The sequence below is a fragment of the Falco punctatus genome (assembly GCF_963210335.1).
Source record: "Falco punctatus genome assembly, chromosome: 11".
Classification (NCBI taxonomy): Eukaryota; Metazoa; Chordata; class Aves; order Falconiformes; family Falconidae; genus Falco; species Falco punctatus.
Genome location: NC_137591.1, coordinates 28,520,372 through 28,539,394, shown reverse-complemented (window position 1 = coordinate 28,539,394; position 19,023 = coordinate 28,520,372). Strand labels below are relative to the sequence as shown.

Genomic DNA, 19,023 nt, shown 5'->3' with positions numbered 1-19,023 from the left:
CCCCTGTGGAGCAGCCAGCACCACCTGTGTTTGAGCTGGGTTGCTTTTCCCTATTGCCTTTGTTTTCCAGGGCAGACTTTGAAAGGCAGAGAACAACCTGAAACACAGGGAACAAATTTATTTTTTCTCCCTTCCCACCCTGCCAAACCTCTCCTTGGGTCCTTTCTTCTCCCTGTGCTCTTGAAACTGATGGGATGAGTGGTCCTGCCTCTAGCAGTTGGGACCTTGTGCACAGCTCATCCTGCCCCAGGGCTCAGCACATCCCACAGGGCTTGGGCTGCCCTGAGCCGGCTGGACCATGGTATTTTTCTGGTGGGGTGGATTTGTGGGGTGCGTGGGAGAGATGGAGAGAGAGAGCGGCGTGCTGGGTATGGGAGGCGAGTATTTGTCAGGTGAAGTGGTTGGCGAAGCCTCTCTGGGCTCCAAGCTGGAGGGTGCCATCTGATGGGAGTGGTGCGAAGGGGCCTTTGGGGATGAAGGAGCTCCCCAAATTGTGGGGTGGTTAGTGGAACATCGGGAAAACTTGGGAGTTCTCCATCTTGGTAGTCCTCAGGGCAGTTTCCCTAGGTTGTGGTGGGGCTTTTGGATGCATTTTGGGTTATTGCTTTCTGCTTTTACTGTGGCTTGAGCCCTGCTGCGAGGGGTTTTGTATTTAACCCTAAGAAGTGGCCAAGCCCCCCTGAATTAGAGCAATCTAATGAACTTGGGAAAACAGAAACGAAGTGCTTAGTAGAGCTAGAATCCACTCCTTTTGTTTACTATTTTCCTTTAATTAACTTCTTACTGTGGCTTGCCTCAGTTCTGTGAGAAGACCCCAGCTCCAAGTCCTGGATTGTTTCCCCTCACTGCGCAACCAAGGCTGCAGCCACGCTGCAATACTGCATTTAAATTACAGGGTTCCCCCCTTGCGTCTACTTGGCAACATTGCCTGGGATGAGCTGCTGCAGCGCGTCCTGCTCCAGCATCCCCAGTCGGGAGCAGCTCCCTGCCTTGGGCGCTTCATTTAGGGAATAATCAATCCATTATAATATACCTGAAGGAGGTGGGAGCCTCTGTGTTAATTAGATGTGGCGTGTCGCTTTGGTGCGATCCAGGCCAGTGCTCCTTTTGTTTGAAGCGGGTAGGATTTCTTGGGGATGCTTTGCATGGTAAAACTGCTTGTTGATAAGGCTGAGGCTGCTCCTGCCTTTTTTTGGAAGACAGCCCATCAGCCAGGTGGGCTCTCCACGGCCCTTTCGGCTCCGTGCTCATTCCTTTGTGCCCAGGGAACCTCCTGGCCGGTGACTCAGAAAGCCCCGTGCAAGGGAAATAAATTGACATATGGGCTTGAGCAAGCCTTCGGTGCCTTGTTATCTTTCGCGACCCACCAGGGATGCCAGATGAATAAATCATGGCCGGGCAGGAAGCAGAGGGATGGCCTCGTTAATTGTCAGCTGGCGGAGCGAGCTCCTAGAACGGCTGCTCGCTAATTAACTGCCTGGAGGACTACAGCTCTATTTTGTGGCAGGGAGATGAAGCTGGAGCCCTTTCTGCAGGTACTGCGTGGGATGTGCCCCTTTTGCCGCCCTCAGCTGCTCCATCTAGCAGTAACTCCAACACAAAACCTAATATTTCTGTCTTTAATGCAGCAGGAGCACACAGATGGCTGTGCCGGCTGCTGCTGTCCCAGCCTGTTTCATCGGGTGTTTCCCTAGGCCTGGTAGGGTCTCATCTTTGCGTTTCCCAGCTCCTGGGTGCTTGGTTTTGGCATTTCAGCCCATTTTGCAACAGTTTTGTGGGTGTGCGTGGGAAGTCACATCGAAGGCCGGCGTCCCTGAGGTTTGGGACGGGCTGCCCTACCTGCTGGGGTCTGCACTGCAGGAGATGGAGGTGCTGGTGCTTTGCAGAAGCCCCTGGTGCTGGGGGAATGCGAGGCTCTGGCACTATATGGCTGCCTTGGGCTTCACAGACTTTGTGTCCCACTGAGGACCAGGGAGCCCCACTGCCCGTCTCTGGCAGGTCCTGGTCGGCACGGCAGGCTGAGCCCCGCCGGGCTGGGTCCGTGCCTCCCCCAGGGCCAGGTGCCCTGACACCCTCCAGCCTGCAAAAACCGTGTGCCAGAGGCTCCCGCTTTAACATCAGACTCTCAAACCAGGGATGTTTCCCCAAAAACTTTGCCAAAATCCAGGCCGGTGTGCAGAGCTGGTATCCCCGGTACTGTGGATGTTCTCTGGGACTAGATGGATGGCACGTGGAAGGGAGGGAAGCAAATTAATATCCTTATCTATAATTTTATTAGTAATAATGCGATCTCCTTGTGGTTTAATTTTTGGGTTGGCTCATCTCACATGCTTTGAATCCCTCTAGGGGCTTTCACCTGGGAGATCTGGTTCTCTCTCCTGGTGAGCAGCTGGGGTGGTATTTTCCCATGGCCCTGTCGTGGCGGTGGGAAGCAAATGAAACACGGGGAACCTGAGAGATGGCTTTTCTGCACACCCCAGGGGGGGTGGCCGGCTTGCCTGTGGAGCCAGGGCAGCCTCAGAAGAACTCATTTATTATTATTTTATTTCTCCAATTTTTTTCCCCTTCCACGTTGCCAAAACTGGATGAGTTAAATCGGGGTGGCTCAGAGAGGTCTGCACCTCCGTCGTGAGGATTCTGGGGAGTTTTTGCTTAAACGTGGTGCTCTGAGCACTGTCTGTCTTGTGCAAGTGAACTCTGAGATGTGTTTCTGGTGTGATGCTACTGGGCATCCTCTGCCTTGGTCAGGGCTCCGGGAGTGACTGGGTAGCTGCTGGTGGTCCCCTCGGTCTTCTGTTTGCCTGGGTGGCACACAGTGGGGTGGGCACGGGGGGCAAGTGCTGCGTGTGCCTCTCTTCTGCTGCACGAGAGACCTCTGCTCCCCAGGAGCAGCCTCGTCTTTGCAGATGCAGCATTCCTGGTGTGTGGCCAGATGTTCGCGTGCAGCCGCTCTTGTGCTGCGTTGCAGTGAGAGAAGGGAAGCAAAGGGTTTTTCTTACCAGTGTCAGCACCAGTAGGTCTGACCCTTGCCAAGCCTCTGCTGGATTTTGCCAGTGAAAAAAACCCACAAGTGAAACGTGCTTTCCCCTTAATAAGAAGGAATAAGAGTAGGAGGGGGGGAATGCTCTTTTTGCTGTTTGTTTTCTTTTTTCTTCTCTCTCTTTTTTTTTTTTTTTTTTTTTTTTTTTTTTTTAATGAGGAAACTGAGGCAGAGAGCAAACATTATCTGCTAAGCATGTGCGGGACAGTGGCTCTGTAGGAGGCTTAACTTTACGGTGAAGGGTACATGTCCCAGCCCTCCTTGTTCTGGACGAAGGAACTTAAGCCCAAGGCAGATGTTAAACCCCATTTTCCAGAGTCCCATCCTGACGCCCTGCCCTTTCATCCCGCGGTTCACGTGTTGGGGTCAGGGATGGAGGTATACAGAGATATCTGCTGCGCTTCACGGCTTGGTGTGCTGGTGCTGCGTGGAGCGGTGGTGGTTGAATCACCAGTGTCTTTGCTCTGTGTGTGGCAGCATCGTTTGGATTACATCTGGCTGAGAGCTCAAAAGACAGGTTCCTTGTCAAAACAGGCAAACAGGGATCCTCCTGCGGCTCCTCCAGGCTAAGCAGCTGCTTCCTTAGCTGATAGTAAGGACAGGCAGAGCCACCTAGGGAATGTCCCAGAAAAGCCTCAAGCTGTTTGCAGCAGACAGGACCCACACCTGCCTTGCATGGCTTAAAAAAATCACATGTACATGGATATTCGTTGAGCTTAGCTTGTGCAATGTGGGGAATGCAAGCTGTGCCCATGTTTTGGCATGTCTACAGCAAGGATGTATGGAAAAGCCTGATTCCCAGATGTTGGGCAGGGAGCGTGGAAGCAGAGACCAGAGGGAAAGTAACTGGGTCTTGGTACTGTTTGGAGGGGATAGTGTGGAGGGTGGGGTGCTGTAATTCAGCATTGGAGTACCTGGGTGTGGGTGGCAGGTTGCAGTGTGCTGCGGGAAGCGATGCGCTCTGCCCACAGTGCGGGACCGTGCTCCTGAAGGATAATAGGGTCATTAAAAATGATCTCTTGTCTTGGAGTTAATGGCTTTGTTAGGAGTTTGCTTGGTCTCCCTTGCATGTATGATCTGCAGTGAGGTCCCTGTAGCCCATCTGGGAGCCTGTGGTCCATGGCGGGGCAGAACAGGAGAGCTTTCTGCTGCCCGCTCAGACCCATACCTGCAACGCAGACTGCGGGAGCCTTTTGGGCTGGACCGTAGTGTTACTGCAGCTCTGCCTTCCCGTGGCTTTATTGGAAGCAGCAAGAGAACGGAAGAAACTGAAAATGCACGGGTGTTGTTAACAGATCTCAGTGGCTCTTTATGACTTGGCAGTCTCTATCTGGTTCCTAGACTACTCTGCATCCCAGATTACAAATTAAGCTGATTTTTTTTTTTTTAATCCTTTTTTTTTTTTTTTCTTTTTTTTCCTCTTGGTGCTGAATGAGACAAAGGGACCCCTTGGAGTGTGCTGGGCTGCTAACCCCACTGCTGCTCCCCAGCATATATTTCCCAGCATGTTGCACCATCTGGGATTAATTGGCTGCAGTGACGGAGAGGGCAGGAATATGTATGGGGTGGCACTGCCTCTTGCTGGTGAGGCTGCCTGGGGAATGCCCCTAGGCTGGGGTTGCTTTGGCAGCAGCATGGCCCTGGCTGGACCAGAGCCCGCCACCCTGGTCCTCCTCAGATCTGCAGGGAAGGGACAAGCCCCAGGGTGGCTCTGAGCTGCTGTTGCTGATGTTGGTATCTCCACAGCATGGTTTTGGAAAGAGGTGTTGGATGTGGTGGGTGTTGCTGCTGTGCTGTAAGCAGCAGCCCTGCTCTGTGCAGCTCCTGCCCACCTGAGTGAGTGGGCTCTGTGGGCGGCTGCTCAGTGCTGTCCTGCTGCAGCGTGGGGTTGGGGGCAAGGGGCTGGAGGAGGGCGCTGGTTCTTTGCTGCAGTGTTGGTATTGAGAGGGACCTGTGAAACAGCAGCCCTTGTTCCACTGTGGGAGCTCCTGGGGAAGGCAGAAGGTGCCCTGGCATCTCCTCCTGGTCTCAACTCTTGCACCAGTGTCCAGTGGCCATCCCCCCTCCTCATGCCTCCCTCCCCGCCCCTGGCCTGGGCAAGAGATGACTTTCCTCCTCCAGCACCTGTGCCATGTCGGTTGCTGTCAGAGGCAGCGTAGCCATGTCCTTCTCCACCGTGGGCTCTTGTTCAGACATCTGCTGCCGTGTTCCCAGCTTGGGGGAGCAGGAGTGTCAGGGCAGTGCAGTTGGCAGGAGCTGCAACTCTGTGGGCGAAAGCCCTGAGGTGTGTGCGACCAGCGAAGCCAGGATTCCATACCTTGGAGCATCCTTTATGGACATACACCCACATCCCCTCTGCAACCCCCGGCAAAGTAATTAACCTCTCTGAGAGCCTAAAAAGTGCCTCTCAGTTAAGACTACTCTCCCTGCTTATGCTTTATCCCACAAGAGTAGTGATGCAGGCGGTAGAAAGGGCAGTGGATGCACTGAAGTACAGCTTTTTATGATAACTTGTCCTTGAGCAGAAAGGAAGCATCTCTCTGAGGTATCTGCCCTGGACCTCCCTGTGCTCTGCCCCCTTCCCTTCAGTGCAGACCAAGGTTTAGATTCGTGCGGAGGAGATAGTTTTCTGACCTGGGATGAACTTGTGTTCCACTGAATATCCTGGCAGCAGCATAGAAATTGCAGTATCTTTCCCTGAATTTCCTCAGGGTCTGGGTTTCTGGCACACCCTGAAGGGATCCCCTTGCTGAATTAATTTAGGTGACTTTGCAAAACCTCCCACAGGCTGCCGGGAGGGTGGGCACTTACGGTCAGTCCCAGCCTTCCCACGTGGCTGAGGCCACTCTTCCAGGGACCTGGGCTTGTTAGGACCTGGTTGTTGAACACGGAGGACAAGGTGGTTCCCAGCAGATGTCTCTGCTCTGGGGGTGCTGCCTTGCGTTTTGTCACCGCATCCTGGCATGCCTCGTTCCTGCTCCCCACGCTGGAGTCTCAGCTGCGGGTGTCGGGATGTTGTTAGCACGTCTCAGGGCTGCGTCAGAGCCATGCGTCGTGCTGGGGCTGGTTGTGCTTCCAGGAACCAGCTTCCCAGCTCACCAGAGTGAGCTCCCCTCTTGGCCTGGCCATGGCTCGGAAACACTGGGTTGCTGGGAGGCAGCGAGGTGGGAAAGAACCTCAAGCAGGGTCACTTAGACCAGGTTGCCTGGCACTGTGGCCAGGTGGCTTTGGAGTATCTCCAAGGATGGAGACTCCACAACCTCTCTGGGCAGCCTGTCCCAGATCCTCAGTTCCCCTCACAAGCAAGTTTATTCTTATGTATGGGGTTTTTTATTGCAGTTTGTGCCCATTGCTTCTTGTTCCAGTTGCTGGATGCCACAGAGCCTGGCTCTGCCTTTGCTCCCCACTGTCAGGCATTCGTACGCATTGATAAGATCTGCTGTGAGCCTTTTCCAATCAGGCTGAGCAGCCCCAGCTCTCCCTGCCTCTCTTTGTAGGGCAGCTGCTTTACGCTTTTAGTCACCTTTGCTGGATTTGCTCCAGTTAGTCCGTGTCTCTCCTGTCCTGAGGGGCACAGCACCCTGGATGTGGCTCACCGGGGCTGGGCAGAGGGGAAGGGTCACATCCTTGAGCTGCTGGTGGTGCTTTGCCTGATGCAGCCCAGGAGGCTGTTGGCTTCTTTGCTGCTAGAACGTGCTGCTGGTTTGTGGTCACCTTGGTGTCCACCAGGTCTCTCAGGGCTTTCTCGGCTGAGCTGCTTCCCAGCCCGCATGTCCCAGGTTGCTCTTCTCTGAGTGCTGGGGAAGGGGTTGGAGCACCAGGCTGGTGGGGGGTGGCTGGGGGGGGTCAGCCTGGAGAAAAGGCGGCTCAGGGGGGACCTTATCGGTCCCTACAACTGCCTGACAGGAGGGTGTAGCCAGGTGGGGGTCAGTCTCTTCTCCCAAATGACAAGTGATAGGACAAGAGAAAACAGCCTCAAGCTGTGCTGGGAAGGTTTAAATTGGATATTAGGAAGAAATTCTTCACTGAAAGGACTGTCAAACACTGCAACAGGCTGCCCAGGGAGGCGGTGGGATTGCCATCCCTGGAAGCGCTTAAAAAATGCGTAGACGTGGTGCCTAGGGACATGGTTTCATGGTGGACTTGTCAGTCCTGAGTTAATAGTCAGACTTGATGATGTTAAAATGTCTTTTCCAACCTAAATGATTCTGTGATTCATACTGTTCTGCTGCCTGTTTCTCCAGGCTGCTGAAGTCCCTCTGGATGGCAGCACAACCCTCCGCTTCATCACTCCCAGTTTTGTATCAGCGTTCGGGGCAGCGTGCATGTGGTGAAACTTCTGCTATTCATTACTTGTTTGCACCCTCATCCTTTCCCTCTCCTGGAGGAATCCAGCCTGTTCCCCTCTCCCAGACAGCTCCCTGCTGTCTTTATGTGATTCTGATGGGGGGGGAAGCTCTTTGGCCAGGAGGTATTTGTTGGAGAGGTGCTTTCCAGCCCCTCAAGTGTATATGGTTCACATTATTTTCCATTCATTGTTTCTAAGGTGTAGTATAACCCACCCCTTCATACTACTTGTATTTAAGAGATGACAAGGTAGTAAGATAACTCAGGATGGAAGGAACCTCAGGAGGTATCTAGTCCAATCAGACTATAACTTAATTTTCATTTAATTCAATGTTTTACATTGTAAAACATAGATGTCTCATTGCACACTCCCCAAATGGCATTTTCTTCATTTGAGACTACAGAGTCTTCAAACCAGGGAAAGATTTTTGAAAGTTTGGTGAAAACCCAGCTGTAAATATGAGTGTACAGCCTGTCCCCAGAGGGACTTGCTCCTTGCAGATGTATCTGTACATGGAAATGGCACCTCCACCAACTACACAAATGTCAGCAAGAGTGAAATTTCTGCTCTGTGTGTGTGTGTGTGGGACAGGATCTCAGTTGAGCTGCCCCCAAAGAGTTATGGGCTGTTCTGCACTTGTCAGTTGGTCCTGCCGTGTTCAAAAGATGTTTGACTGCATTTGTGCATGACAAACATAAATCCCTGGCTTGGACCGCTTGCACTATGTGAAAGCAGAAAAAAAAAATCCATGTGAAAAGCTAGGAAGGTCCCTGAATTTGTACTAAAGCAGCTTTCAAATGTGGGTCTTGATATCCCAAGGTGACCTTTAAAACATCAAGAGCCCTTTCTTAGAAGAGTAGAGAGGAGAGATGTGTTTCTTGTCTTCACTTATCTTTTGCACACTCGATGGGAAAGTTTGCTCCAATCCTTCAGCGCAGGGTTAGGAGTGCGTGGGTGACCCAAAACACGTCACTGTCTGTTGCCTGGCTGGCTTTGGGCTGGTGACACCAGCAAGGCTCTCGGGCTTTAACTGGGAAAGACATGCTGGTGCTTATCCCCAGCCATGGGAGACCATGGTGCCAAAGGAGTTCAGTGTGGCAGCGTCCTTGCTAAAACACACCTGAAAGAGCTGGTGGTGTCTCTCATCTTTCATAACTGCCACTAACCAGCCATGTGAAGGTTGCTTGGTGGAAAGCAGGTCCCCTGCAAGCTTGGGGCATGCCACTGTGGTGGATGATGCTGTAATGAAACACGCGTCATCTTTGTCAGCTCTGATACAAACCACGAGTCTTTTTTTTTTCTTTTTTTTTTTTGTCATCAGAGGAGCTTCACGGGGGTAATTTTTTTCCCCTGCTACAGTTCATGAGACGGTAAGACAGTAGCTACATGTTGTAACTGTCTTCTCTGTGCATTTGCTTGAGTGGAAATAAGCCTAAAAATTCTTCAATGAACTTTTTCCCATTGAGGAATCACACAAAACACGCTCAGCCGTGCTTTCCTGGGGATGGGCGAGGGTGTTTGCCTTCACAGAGGATGCTGAGCTGGTGACTGCTTGTCACCGCAGCAAGGGGGACAGTTTTTTCACACCTCCCAGCACCGAGTAGCTTTCAGAGAGAGGTTTTGCTCTTTGGCCTTTTCTCTTTCACAGGTTTGGAAGATGGAAGCAGCATCTCCTCCCTGGCTGTGTGCCAGGGATGGGGCTTCTCTGGCTGTCTTGAGCATCAGCTGCTCAGCACGACTTCAGACTTGGTGGAAAATTTTTTCAACAGCTTCATCTTCTCCTGGCTCTTGTCCTGACAATGTGATTTTATTGAAGCCACCCTGTTTGCTAGCAGGTTGCTTCTGAGAAAGCTGAGCCTGTGAATTTGCCTTCATTAGATTGGGGATGGAGTTGGTGGGTTTCTGGTCCAGCTTTCTTTTTGTTGCCGGGGGTATTTGCAGCCCAAAGGCAGGAGGCTTCTCTATCATCCTGCTTGCCAGTACTGTGGTTGCTGCATTTCTCTGACTTGAGCCTTGCAGGGCAGGCAGAGGATCAGAGAAAGCACTGGATGGTCCTCGGGCACGGACCTGCCTTTTGTGGGGGCGAAAAGGAGATCTAAGGGAGAAAATCTCCCACTGGCTTTGGCAGGAGCCGACGCTGCTGCGCCAGGGGGGTCATGAGCATGCTGATGGAGAAAATGAGGGATTTCTGCTTTAGGTAGTGCAGGAGTTGAAAAAATGCTTTAAAAAAATCCCTTTCCCATCCTTTGGCAGGCTAGAAATAGGCTTTCTCCTGCTGACTGTCTGCGGCTGGCCCTGGGGATGTCTTTTCTGAGCTCAGCCTCCTTGTTCCCATGCACAAACGTGTGTAAAGCTGGGCAGCTTGGTGTCTGGCTGGGGCAGGATCAGCCTCCCTCGAGCCCTGCGCTTCCAGGGCTTTGCTGGTGAGAATGGGAATATCCCCTGTGCTCCTTCCCCCTCCATCATCTTCTTAGTTTCCTCTTTTCCATGCTGCCCAGCCCCCATATCATTCTCAAATATGATTTATTCCCATTGGATCCTCTTGGGTCAGCCTCTCTGGAAGTGCAATGCCCCAGATTGGACCCATCTGAGGATGGAGAGGTGGTATCTCACCTGCTGCCAGCTTGGTTAGTGCAGGGCTGGGATGCTCTGCAGCTTAGCTGAGGGGAGAGGTTGTGCAGAGGGATTTGGGGGTTGGAAGCGAGGATGGAAATTCGCTTTAATCTGATGGAAAAGCAGGGGCAGGCAGATAGCTGTTCTCTGGGAGGTGGGATTGCTGCACGCCTGCCCAGAGCAGCTGGGATGCGGCTGCGAATGCTAATCAGAGCCCAACTTGCAAGGCTAAATAAAGCAGCAGGGCACTCCAGGCAATTTATTAATGGGTGATTATTTCAGGCCTCTTAGCTGAGCTTCGAAGCCTCCCAGCCTAAGGCAGAGTTAGCTCAAGGAGCACTGCAGTTGTCAGCGATGCTCGTGGTGGGACATTTTGGTAGGAAATCTGAGAGTGGGCAGCGGCAGGCCAGGGAATGCTTTCCTCCTGCATGGCATCGCTGTGGCTGGCGCTGGGGCAAAGCGATGCTGTCCCTAGTCTGCAGTGGTTTAGGGGGGATGAGGTCTTGCCTACCTTTACCTGAGCTGTCAGCAAACCCCTTGTGCTTGTTCGGGGGGTGTGTGCAGCTGCGAAGGTGGCTGTTGGTTTTGGTTTGGGCTTTTTGGAAAGCATTGAGCAGCCTGTGGGGAGGTGGGTAAGTGCGGGCAAAGAACTTCACTGTGGCCAAGAGCAAGCACCAGCACAGACTCCTGTGCGTTTTGCAGGACTGGATGCACAGCCCTGCTGTGTCTCCATAAATGCACAAGACTGGAGGTTTCTTGACTGTCCTTTAAACCTCTCCCAGCTCTTTCATCCTGCCATCATTTGGTTGCTGAATCCCCCTTCGGTTCAAGACGCAGCATCTTTCTATTTTATCGGTGGCTCTGATGTATGAGCCACTCCAGTCCCACAGCAACGTGGTGTGGGGGAACATCCATCTTCAAGGCTCTGTGGTGGACCTGAGCACTTTTGGTGGCTTTGAGAAGTATGTGAGTTTATCTTGGGGTGCTTGTGATCCCAGGGTGCTGTGGGTGGTGGTGAGCATCAGGTCTTGGGCCACCTGAGCAGGACCTGGTGCCGGGCTATGGCACCGGCATCTCTGTGAGCTTGGCCTGTGCCGGAGAGCATGAGAGAGCAGATTATACACAGCACCTGAGCCCTGTTCTGACAAGCCACCTGACTTGCGGAGACACCTTTAGCGTGCCTCTCCTTTGCTCACACAGATGGATGTCACAACAGATCAGGTGCTGGAAAGCATCTGCAAGTGTGCAGCGAGGGGAGGAGGAAAAGGGATGGAGGCTTACGGGTTTTCCTACGTGGAAAATCATGGCTAATGCACACAGTCATCTCTGGCATCTCACCCCTAGAGAAGCTGGGGACTGGGGTGGGACCCTGCTGGGGTGTGGGGACGTTGTGGGTTTGGGAACCTTGACTGGGACCTGCTGGGAACCACACTCATGTTTGTTGGCGTTTTGCTTCAGGTTTGTGTTGCATTTTGCTTGGCAGCTGAGAACTGGAAGTTGTCTTGTGAAACGGGGCCAAAGATGCTCTGGGCTGGATTCTTGTAGGCAAATGCTTACGGAGAGGTTAGGAAAAGGGTCTCTGGGGTGGGAATGCAAGGTGTGCTGCACCTTGTGTCTTGGGAAGGGGCTGCAGGGGGGAAGGCTGGCTGAGAGCTGCTGTGGCACTGCTGCTTCTGCATGAGAGCTCATTGAAGGGGAGATACAGCGACCAAAATCCCCATTTCCAGAAGGCTGTTCCTCCATCCCAGGAAAGAGAGCTTTACAAGATCATTATCCCATTGATTCTAAAGATGCCAAGACTGGATGTTGGACTCATGGGTCTTGGTAATTAAAACCAGCAGTGTTTGTGAATATAAGTATGTTTTACGGCAATGTGCAGCAAATTACACTTTCAGCTTAAAGCAGTTTCAAGTTTTTCTGCTGCTGTGTGACACCTGGTGTGGTTGCTTCAGCCAAATGACCGGGAGGAAGCTGGTGGAGTAGTGGTGGCTGCTTAAATCTGGATGCATAGTTTATAGCTTGGGGTGAAATTTGCTGGCTTTTCCTAGTCTTCCAGCCGTCTAATTTCTCGGTGAATAAATTATGGTGCTGACCCCGAGAAGTCAGCCCTTTGGGTCTGTGTTGGGAATGGGTCCAGGCAGTTTTGAAAGATGCTGCTGCTAATCCCCTGGTAGTGCTGGGGAAGGCAGGTCCCGGTGAGGTGGGCAGCTCATGGGGAGCGCTGCGAGTCGGGCAAGGGTGTTATCAAAAAGAATGAGCAGAGAGAACACTTGCCCTTGCTTGGGTGGGGGCTGCTGTGCTGCAAGGCAGTGTGGAGTCTCTGCAGCGTAGCCTAGGCTGTCATGCCTGTCCTGGGGCTTTGCTGGCAGGAGAGGTGCCAACAGGGCTGTGGTGGCCTATGCCACAGCTGCTAACATCTGTGCAGATGAACGTCAGGCAGAGCGTGATGGTCTCCTCCGGAGATGCTGTCCTGGAGCTGCTTGGCCCTTTTCCACTTGCATCCTGGTTGTCCATGGGTGATCTGCACTAGCCCGGGGAATCTGCCTCCCTGCTGCGGAGGTGCTTGGCTTGGCAGGGCTTCCCCTTTGCAAATGGGGAAAATATTTCTTCCTAATCCAGCAGGTAATGAATTTGTTCCTGGAAAAAAAAACCACTTCCATTCCTGCATGGTTATAAACATGCTTCTGAGTCACAGCTACCCAGTCCCAATTTGAAATTTGGCCAGAGCACCCTAGAAGGATTCTCATTTGATCTTTTTTTTTTTTTTTTTTTTATTCCTGTCAGCATAGCTAAAGCCTTATTTAAAAAAATAAAATCGACTCAGGATGCCAAAAGCCACTTTCGAAGATGTGTGCAGCCCATCGAAGCTCCTGGGAATATCAGTCACAGAAGGAGGGGCTGTCCCCCCCCCGTTCAGGCCCTGCCTGGGCTGCATTAAGGGTCTGTGCCCTGCCTGATGCTGTCCCTGGGATGAGGACTGGCTTTCTGAGCAACCCAGGGCTCGGCAGAGGATGCTTTTAACGATATCGCCGTTTTTTGGGGTGCCTGGACCCAGCAGCGCATCGATGGGAAACCTGGGCTGCCTGGGCGGCTGCCTCGGTGGCACAGAGCTGTGCGGAGGGATGCGGTAACTGCCGGGGGGGCTTTGCATCCCCTTCAGCAGGCAAAGTGGGGGGTGGGAGGGCTTGGCTGTCCTCGGCTGCAGGCGGGGGAAGCGAAGCCGAGCGGGGGGGGGCTGCAGGGAGGGGGCAGCGGCCGCTAGATGGCAATGCCGGAGCGGCGGCAGCGCGGCCACCGGCCGGCGGCGGGGGGAGCCCGGTGCCCCCGGTGCTGCCCCGCCGTGCGCTGGTAGGGGCTGCGGGCGGGGGGGACCGGACAAGAGGAGGCGGGGAGGAGGCTTGAATAACAATATGGGCATGAGGAGAGGGTTAGCCTGGCTCTGTAAAACCCAGCGTGTCCCAAGCATCTTCCTGTCCTGGCACCCACTGGTGTCCTGTGTTCTTGGATTTCCTTCATTCACACACAAAAAAAGCCCAACAAAAACCAAACACAACCCAAAAAAGAAACCAACCAAGAAACAAACAGCCCTACATAGCTGGCTCTGAATCTCTGTGCCGTGTTGAATCATGCGGGCATCAGCCACGCTTCTCCCTGACTCACCGATCCCAGCGTGCTGGGGTCAGGGTCAAGATGAGAATGGCAATAAACATCCTGGGGAACCGAGCCTGCATCTCTTGGCATAGCCCGGACTTATTTATTTTTTTTCTTCCCTTTCAATCTTCTCTTAAGGAGCTGCTTTCTCATAAATATCCCATCCTTTAGCACCGTCTGAGCGGGAGAGAGGCTCCCAGCGGGGTCATCTTGTGCTCTGCTCTGCAGCAGCGAATATAGAACAGAGCTGGGAGCGAGCCCCTGGGTGCAGGGGACAGCCTGCTGCCCCAGCAGAGGGGTCCAGGTAAGGTGTGCATCCCTGCTTTGGGGGGGCAGGAGGAACACTGCCTGCCCCTTCGAACAGTGAGGCAGGTGTGATGCCTCTGAGCTGGGCAGGGGGGCAAGGGGGGAGCGCTGGCTCCAGCCTTCTTCATCCCTCTCAGCCTCCGGGTACCAGCCAGAGCCTCAGCATTTAGGCTGGGTGGGTGCTCGCCTGCGGGCTCAGGAGGATGGGAGAGGGCTGGGGGGGGCCGGGGGGGAGCTGAGGCAGGAGTCTCTGCAAGGCTGAGGAGCTCCTGGCAATTGGCCCAGCCTTGGGCTTAATTAACAGTGGCTTAAAGGTTGAAAGGTGGGAAGAGCGGCATGGCTTCTGATACCGCACTGGTGGTGGGGAGGAGGCAAAGGGGATGAGCCACAAATCATAATTGATTCGTTTAGAGCAGCGTCTTGCCTAGAATGAATCGAAGGGACTGTAATTAGTTGGTAGCTGGCGTGGCCTCCTTGCTGCCTGTTGTTAGTGGAATGAAAACCCAGGGTCACTCTGTCTTGCACTGGGGCTGGCTGGTGGCCTGGGAAGCATTTTGGGATCTCCTCACCTGTGCTGCAGTGTGGTGGTGACATAGCTGGGGGGCTTGCTGAAACCCCCCAATTACGCTTACCTTTGTTAGAAAGCTAATTAGAGGAGCAAAGTCAAGTAGGGATGCAGCAGATGGGTATCGTCCTGGTGAGCTCTCCGTCTGGCTGAGGCTGGGGGAATGATCCCACAACCTTTTTTGTAAACACTCCTCTGTTATCTTGCTGAGGAGGGCCTGATCCTTCCTCTTCCTTGCCCAGCCAGCCCAAGGGGTCCTGGCAATGCACCTGTGAGAGCCTGGACCAAAAAGCGAGCCCTGTGGCTGTTCGGTCACAGTAGTGCCTGCAGGGTGGGGAAGTCTGTGGTGTGGTGCTGCCAGGCTGCACCTCTTGCAGCTTGAGCAGCTCTTGCCCAAATGAGTTAATGATTTATGTGATTAAGGTCTTCATTTATTTTAAATGTCTTTTTTTATTATTTTTTATTTTAGCTGCTCTAAGCACTCCTGGCCGCTCCACAGTGGATGTAGGGGACGGGGCAGTAGCTGCTGTGTTTGCAGAGCAGGTTTGCTGGTGGTGTGGTGGGATGGGATGGGAGAAGAGTGTCATGGGGATGCAGGGTGTCTTATGATGCTGGCTGGAGCTGAGGGTGCCCTTTCTGCGGGAAGGGCAGCTAGCGAGTGCCAAAGGCCCTGGGAAACCCTTTGGACACAGGGTTGGAGGGAAGCAGCGGGGGGATCCTGCATGTGAACAGCTTGTAGCGTGTGCAGGTGTGCTGAGCAGCAAGGCTGGTGCCCTGCCTGTTAGGTAGGGAGGACGTTGGGTGCATCCTTGGGGAGCCACGAGTCCCCTGCATGTGCCAGAGGGGCGGGGTGGGTTCCCCAAAGGTGGGTAGGCAGGCAGCCCCTGCACCAGGGCACAGCCCAGCCCAGGGAACCCTGAGCATCCCTGGGTGACCTTGGCCCTCACACGGCTGCAGAGATGAGGGTATGGCTCCAGCCATGTCCCTAGTCCTCTGCTCATGGGGGGCAAGTTGGATGGCTGGGGGGAGCAGGGCTGGAGCCTGGACCGGCCCTGGGGCCAGCCCCCCTACCCTGTGGTAGCTGCTGCAGGGACGCATCCAGGCAGAATTGTTTACACCTCTCTGATGAGCTGCTGCTTCTTCTGGCCAACATCAAGTGTCAAAAAGAAAATACCGAGGGGGGGGGGGGGGTGCTTAGGAGGCTAATCTGTATGCGGGTGAGCAGGAGGGCTCTCCTCAAGCAGCCGCTGGCATCGGGGTGTCTCCAACGGGGAGCTGGGACCCTCAAAGTTTCCCAGGGGTAGGGGGACAGTGCATGTGGTCGAAGAGATGTTCAGTCCAGGCTGAGGTGGGGTGAGCCTCTTGCCTCCCCTGCAGGCAGGGGGGAGGCAGAGCCCCCCTTTGCTCCCCTCTGCCCCCCATTTTAGCCACTCACCTAGGAGCACCCATGTGCTGGAGAGCCCTCTGCAGCCGGGGTGGGGGGGCTTCTTGCAGGGTGGGGGCTCCCACATTGCCTTTGTTCCCTTCAGACCCTCCCCTCGCCTCTGATTTTCCTTTGCGGCAGCTCCCGTGCTTGCCAAAAGAATGCACTGGATGGAGCGAGGGAGCGAGGCGTGCGTGTGTGCGCGCTTGTGCGCGCGTGTGTTGCCACTGACTTCATTAAAGCAAGCTGTCCCCGAGCTGCAGAGGCGCGGCAGCCTTTAATTTCGTGGCCCGGCTCCTGCAGGAAGCCAGCATCGCCTTGCGCGCTCCTGCCCTGGCAGCCGAGGGCTGAGCATCCATCCCTGCCACCGCGGGGGCTCTGCCCGCTATCCCTGCCCGCTGCCCTGGGGAGCCCACGGATGGGTGGCCGGGCTCCCGCAGGCTGCTGAAGATGGAGTCGGGAGGAGGGAGTTGGACACTTGGCTCCAACTAGGCTGGACCACGCTGCAACCTGTTCCCCCGGCCTCCGCTGCGCTGGGTGCTGTACCAAATTGCGTCTTCCTTTGCGACGGGGCGGATGGAAGGACTTGGATCCCAGCCCTTTCCCTACCTGATCCCTGCCGGCGGGCAGTCCCCAGGCTCTGCCTGGCTGGTGGGGGGGTTGGAAGAGGCTGGTTTGGGCTTGCGGGCAGAGCGGTGGGAAGGATCGGGCTGGGTTTAACCCCTTGCTTCGTGGTGGAAGGGTTTTAGGGACTGAGCTGCTGCGGCCTCTGCCGAGCCCCAAGGACGGCTCCCTGCCCTCCCTGCTGCCCGTGTGGCTGTTGGGGGGTCCCCGGAGGCAGCCAGCTGCCCCCCATGCCGTGCTGGAGCCGTGCATTACTGCCTCTCCTTCTCCACGCGTGTCCCTGCTCACCCGGAGGGATGGAGGAGAGACAGAGCTGAGCATCACCCGGAGAGGAGGAGGGGGCTGTGGTTGGGACTGCGCCCCGCAACCCCCCTCCCTCTCCTCTCCCTCCCCTCCCCCCCCCCCCCCCCCCCCCCCCCGCTGCCTCGGTGGTGCTGCTTTGGCTCACCTGTGTGTTTTCTTCCAGGATGGCTCGTTTTGGGGAGGCGGTGGCCGGCAGGCTGGGCTCCGGAGACGGGGGCTCCGACCAGAACCGGAGCCGACAAGGACCCCCTGCCCCTGCAGGAGGGACCCCGGGAGCCTTCAAGCAAACCAAAGCGCAGAGAGCCCGGACTATGGCTCTGTACAACCCCATACCTGTCCGGCAGAACTGCTTCACCGTCAACAGATCACTCTTCCTCTTTGGGGAAGAGAACATAGTCAGGAAATACGCTAAGAAGCTCATCGACTGGCCATATCCTTTCTGCGCCCCCCCGTGAGCCCCCCCCTCCCTTGCTCCCTGGATTTGCCTCGGTGGCCGCCCAGGACACGTGCGTGTGGCACTAGCCAGCAGGTAAGCGCCTGCCTTCCGCTCTCGCTCTCCTTCGGCATGTGGAGAGGGGTGCCCTGTCCCCTGGGGATGCTCTCCATGCCCTGTTGCTGCTTCCCCTCCTTGCCTGGTGGGGAGCTGAGCCCCTTCTTCCCACAGGGAATCCCCTGGCCCCTTCTTGGGCTCGGATCTGGAAGCCCCTCATGCCGGCGAGGAGGGGGTACTCTCATCCCGGTGTAACCCTGCATGCTTTAGGATGCTCTCTGTGTGCGCGGCGGTGGGGAGGGGTCGAGGCCTTTCCTCTGTGCCTCGATGTCTTGCTGGAGTTTTGTCAACCCACCCCACCTGGAGCCACCCATCCCGTTGGGGAAGGACCCCCTGGGAGCACCACGAATCTCCAGTCCCTGTTGGGTGGCGGCTTTGTCCCCTCCTCCGCCCGCCTGCGTGTGCCCTCTTTGCTGCCGATCACACCTGGCAGGGGCGTACCCATCCTTGCCCTGCAGCCCCTGGCCCCCACGGCAGCTCTGGGAACTGGCTGCCCTCTCCCTCCCTCCCTCCCTCCCTGTGGCAGAGGGGAATATGCTGAAAACCTCTGGCTGTGCCCCACAGCCCCTTTGGGGGCTGGCACGGGGAGGACTGTGGTTTATCCCAGGGATCCTCCTCCTAGGGCTGGGTGGAGGGTGCAGATGCCCCCACTCCTTCCCTTGCTTCTCCATCCTTTCATACACCCCCACGCGCTTCTCCGTCCTCTCATCCTCCCTGCGGTGCCCCTGGGTACCCTGGCCAGTGCCCAGTGCTGCAGCACCCATCTCCCCATCAGCCTGGGCTCAGCACGCTGCTGCTCCCAGTGTCCTCCCTGGGCTTTGCCCCCATGGAAGAGCCGAGTTTGAAAACTTCAGCGTGGCCACGCTTTGGCTTTAGGACCCTCCCCGTGCCGTTTTCTGCAGTGGTGATTACATGCGGCTCTTGCTGCTGCTGCTGCTGCTTTCTCTCCCTGCAACTTGTTGGTTAACTTGCTGGCTCCGCTGGCGGGCGCGGGAGAGCTTGCCCTGGTGCCAAGCAGCAATGCCCTGGTCTGGTGCAACAGGTACCTCGGGGAAACCCTCTGGTGAGGCATAGGGATGCAGGACAGGTCACCCACCCTGCTGAGCATCAGCAGAGGAGTAGTCCCTTTGCAGCTTCGTTGCATTGGGTTGAGCCTCTGCCAGGCAGGAGGTGGTCCTGGCTGAGGAGCTGCAAAGCCCCCAGGCTTGAGGGGGTGACCTGGGGGTGAAGGGGCTGTTTCGTAGGGGGGCTGAATTCCCCGTGGCATCCCTAAATCTGTCCCTGCTGGCAGCACCCACTGAGTGGGCGGCTGCAGGAGCATTGGTGCGGTAGCAAGGATGGGGACGCGGCAGCTCAGCTCAGAGCCCTGTAGGGCAGCGGCCAGGCTGGCCTGCCTGCTTTTCCAGAATATGCCAAATTATTCCTGTGCTTTTTCAGCAGGGTGTGGGAGGCCCTCGCCCCTTTGGCTTTCATTTAAAGCAAGAAGGAGCTGGGGTACTGCCACTGGCCCAGCGCTCCCCGCGTGGGCCGGGGTCCCGTGCCGGTGTGATGTCTCATCTCTAGGCAGCTGCTGTCTCCTAGAGACTAGAGCTTCACCACC

General features: G+C 55.4%; 1 protein-coding gene across 1 annotated transcript in view; it reads left to right on the top strand.

Annotated features, from left to right (window-relative positions):
• Positions 1–19,023, top strand: part of CACNA1E (calcium voltage-gated channel subunit alpha1 E) — a 137,945-nt gene that overhangs the window by 9,954 nt on the left and 108,968 nt on the right. Inside the window, exon 2 of the mRNA XM_080407366.1 lies at positions 17,037–17,303. Within this exon, the coding sequence (XP_080263492.1) occupies positions 17,037–17,303 (267 nt within the window). The remainder of the gene's footprint in view (positions 1–17,036; positions 17,304–19,023) is intronic.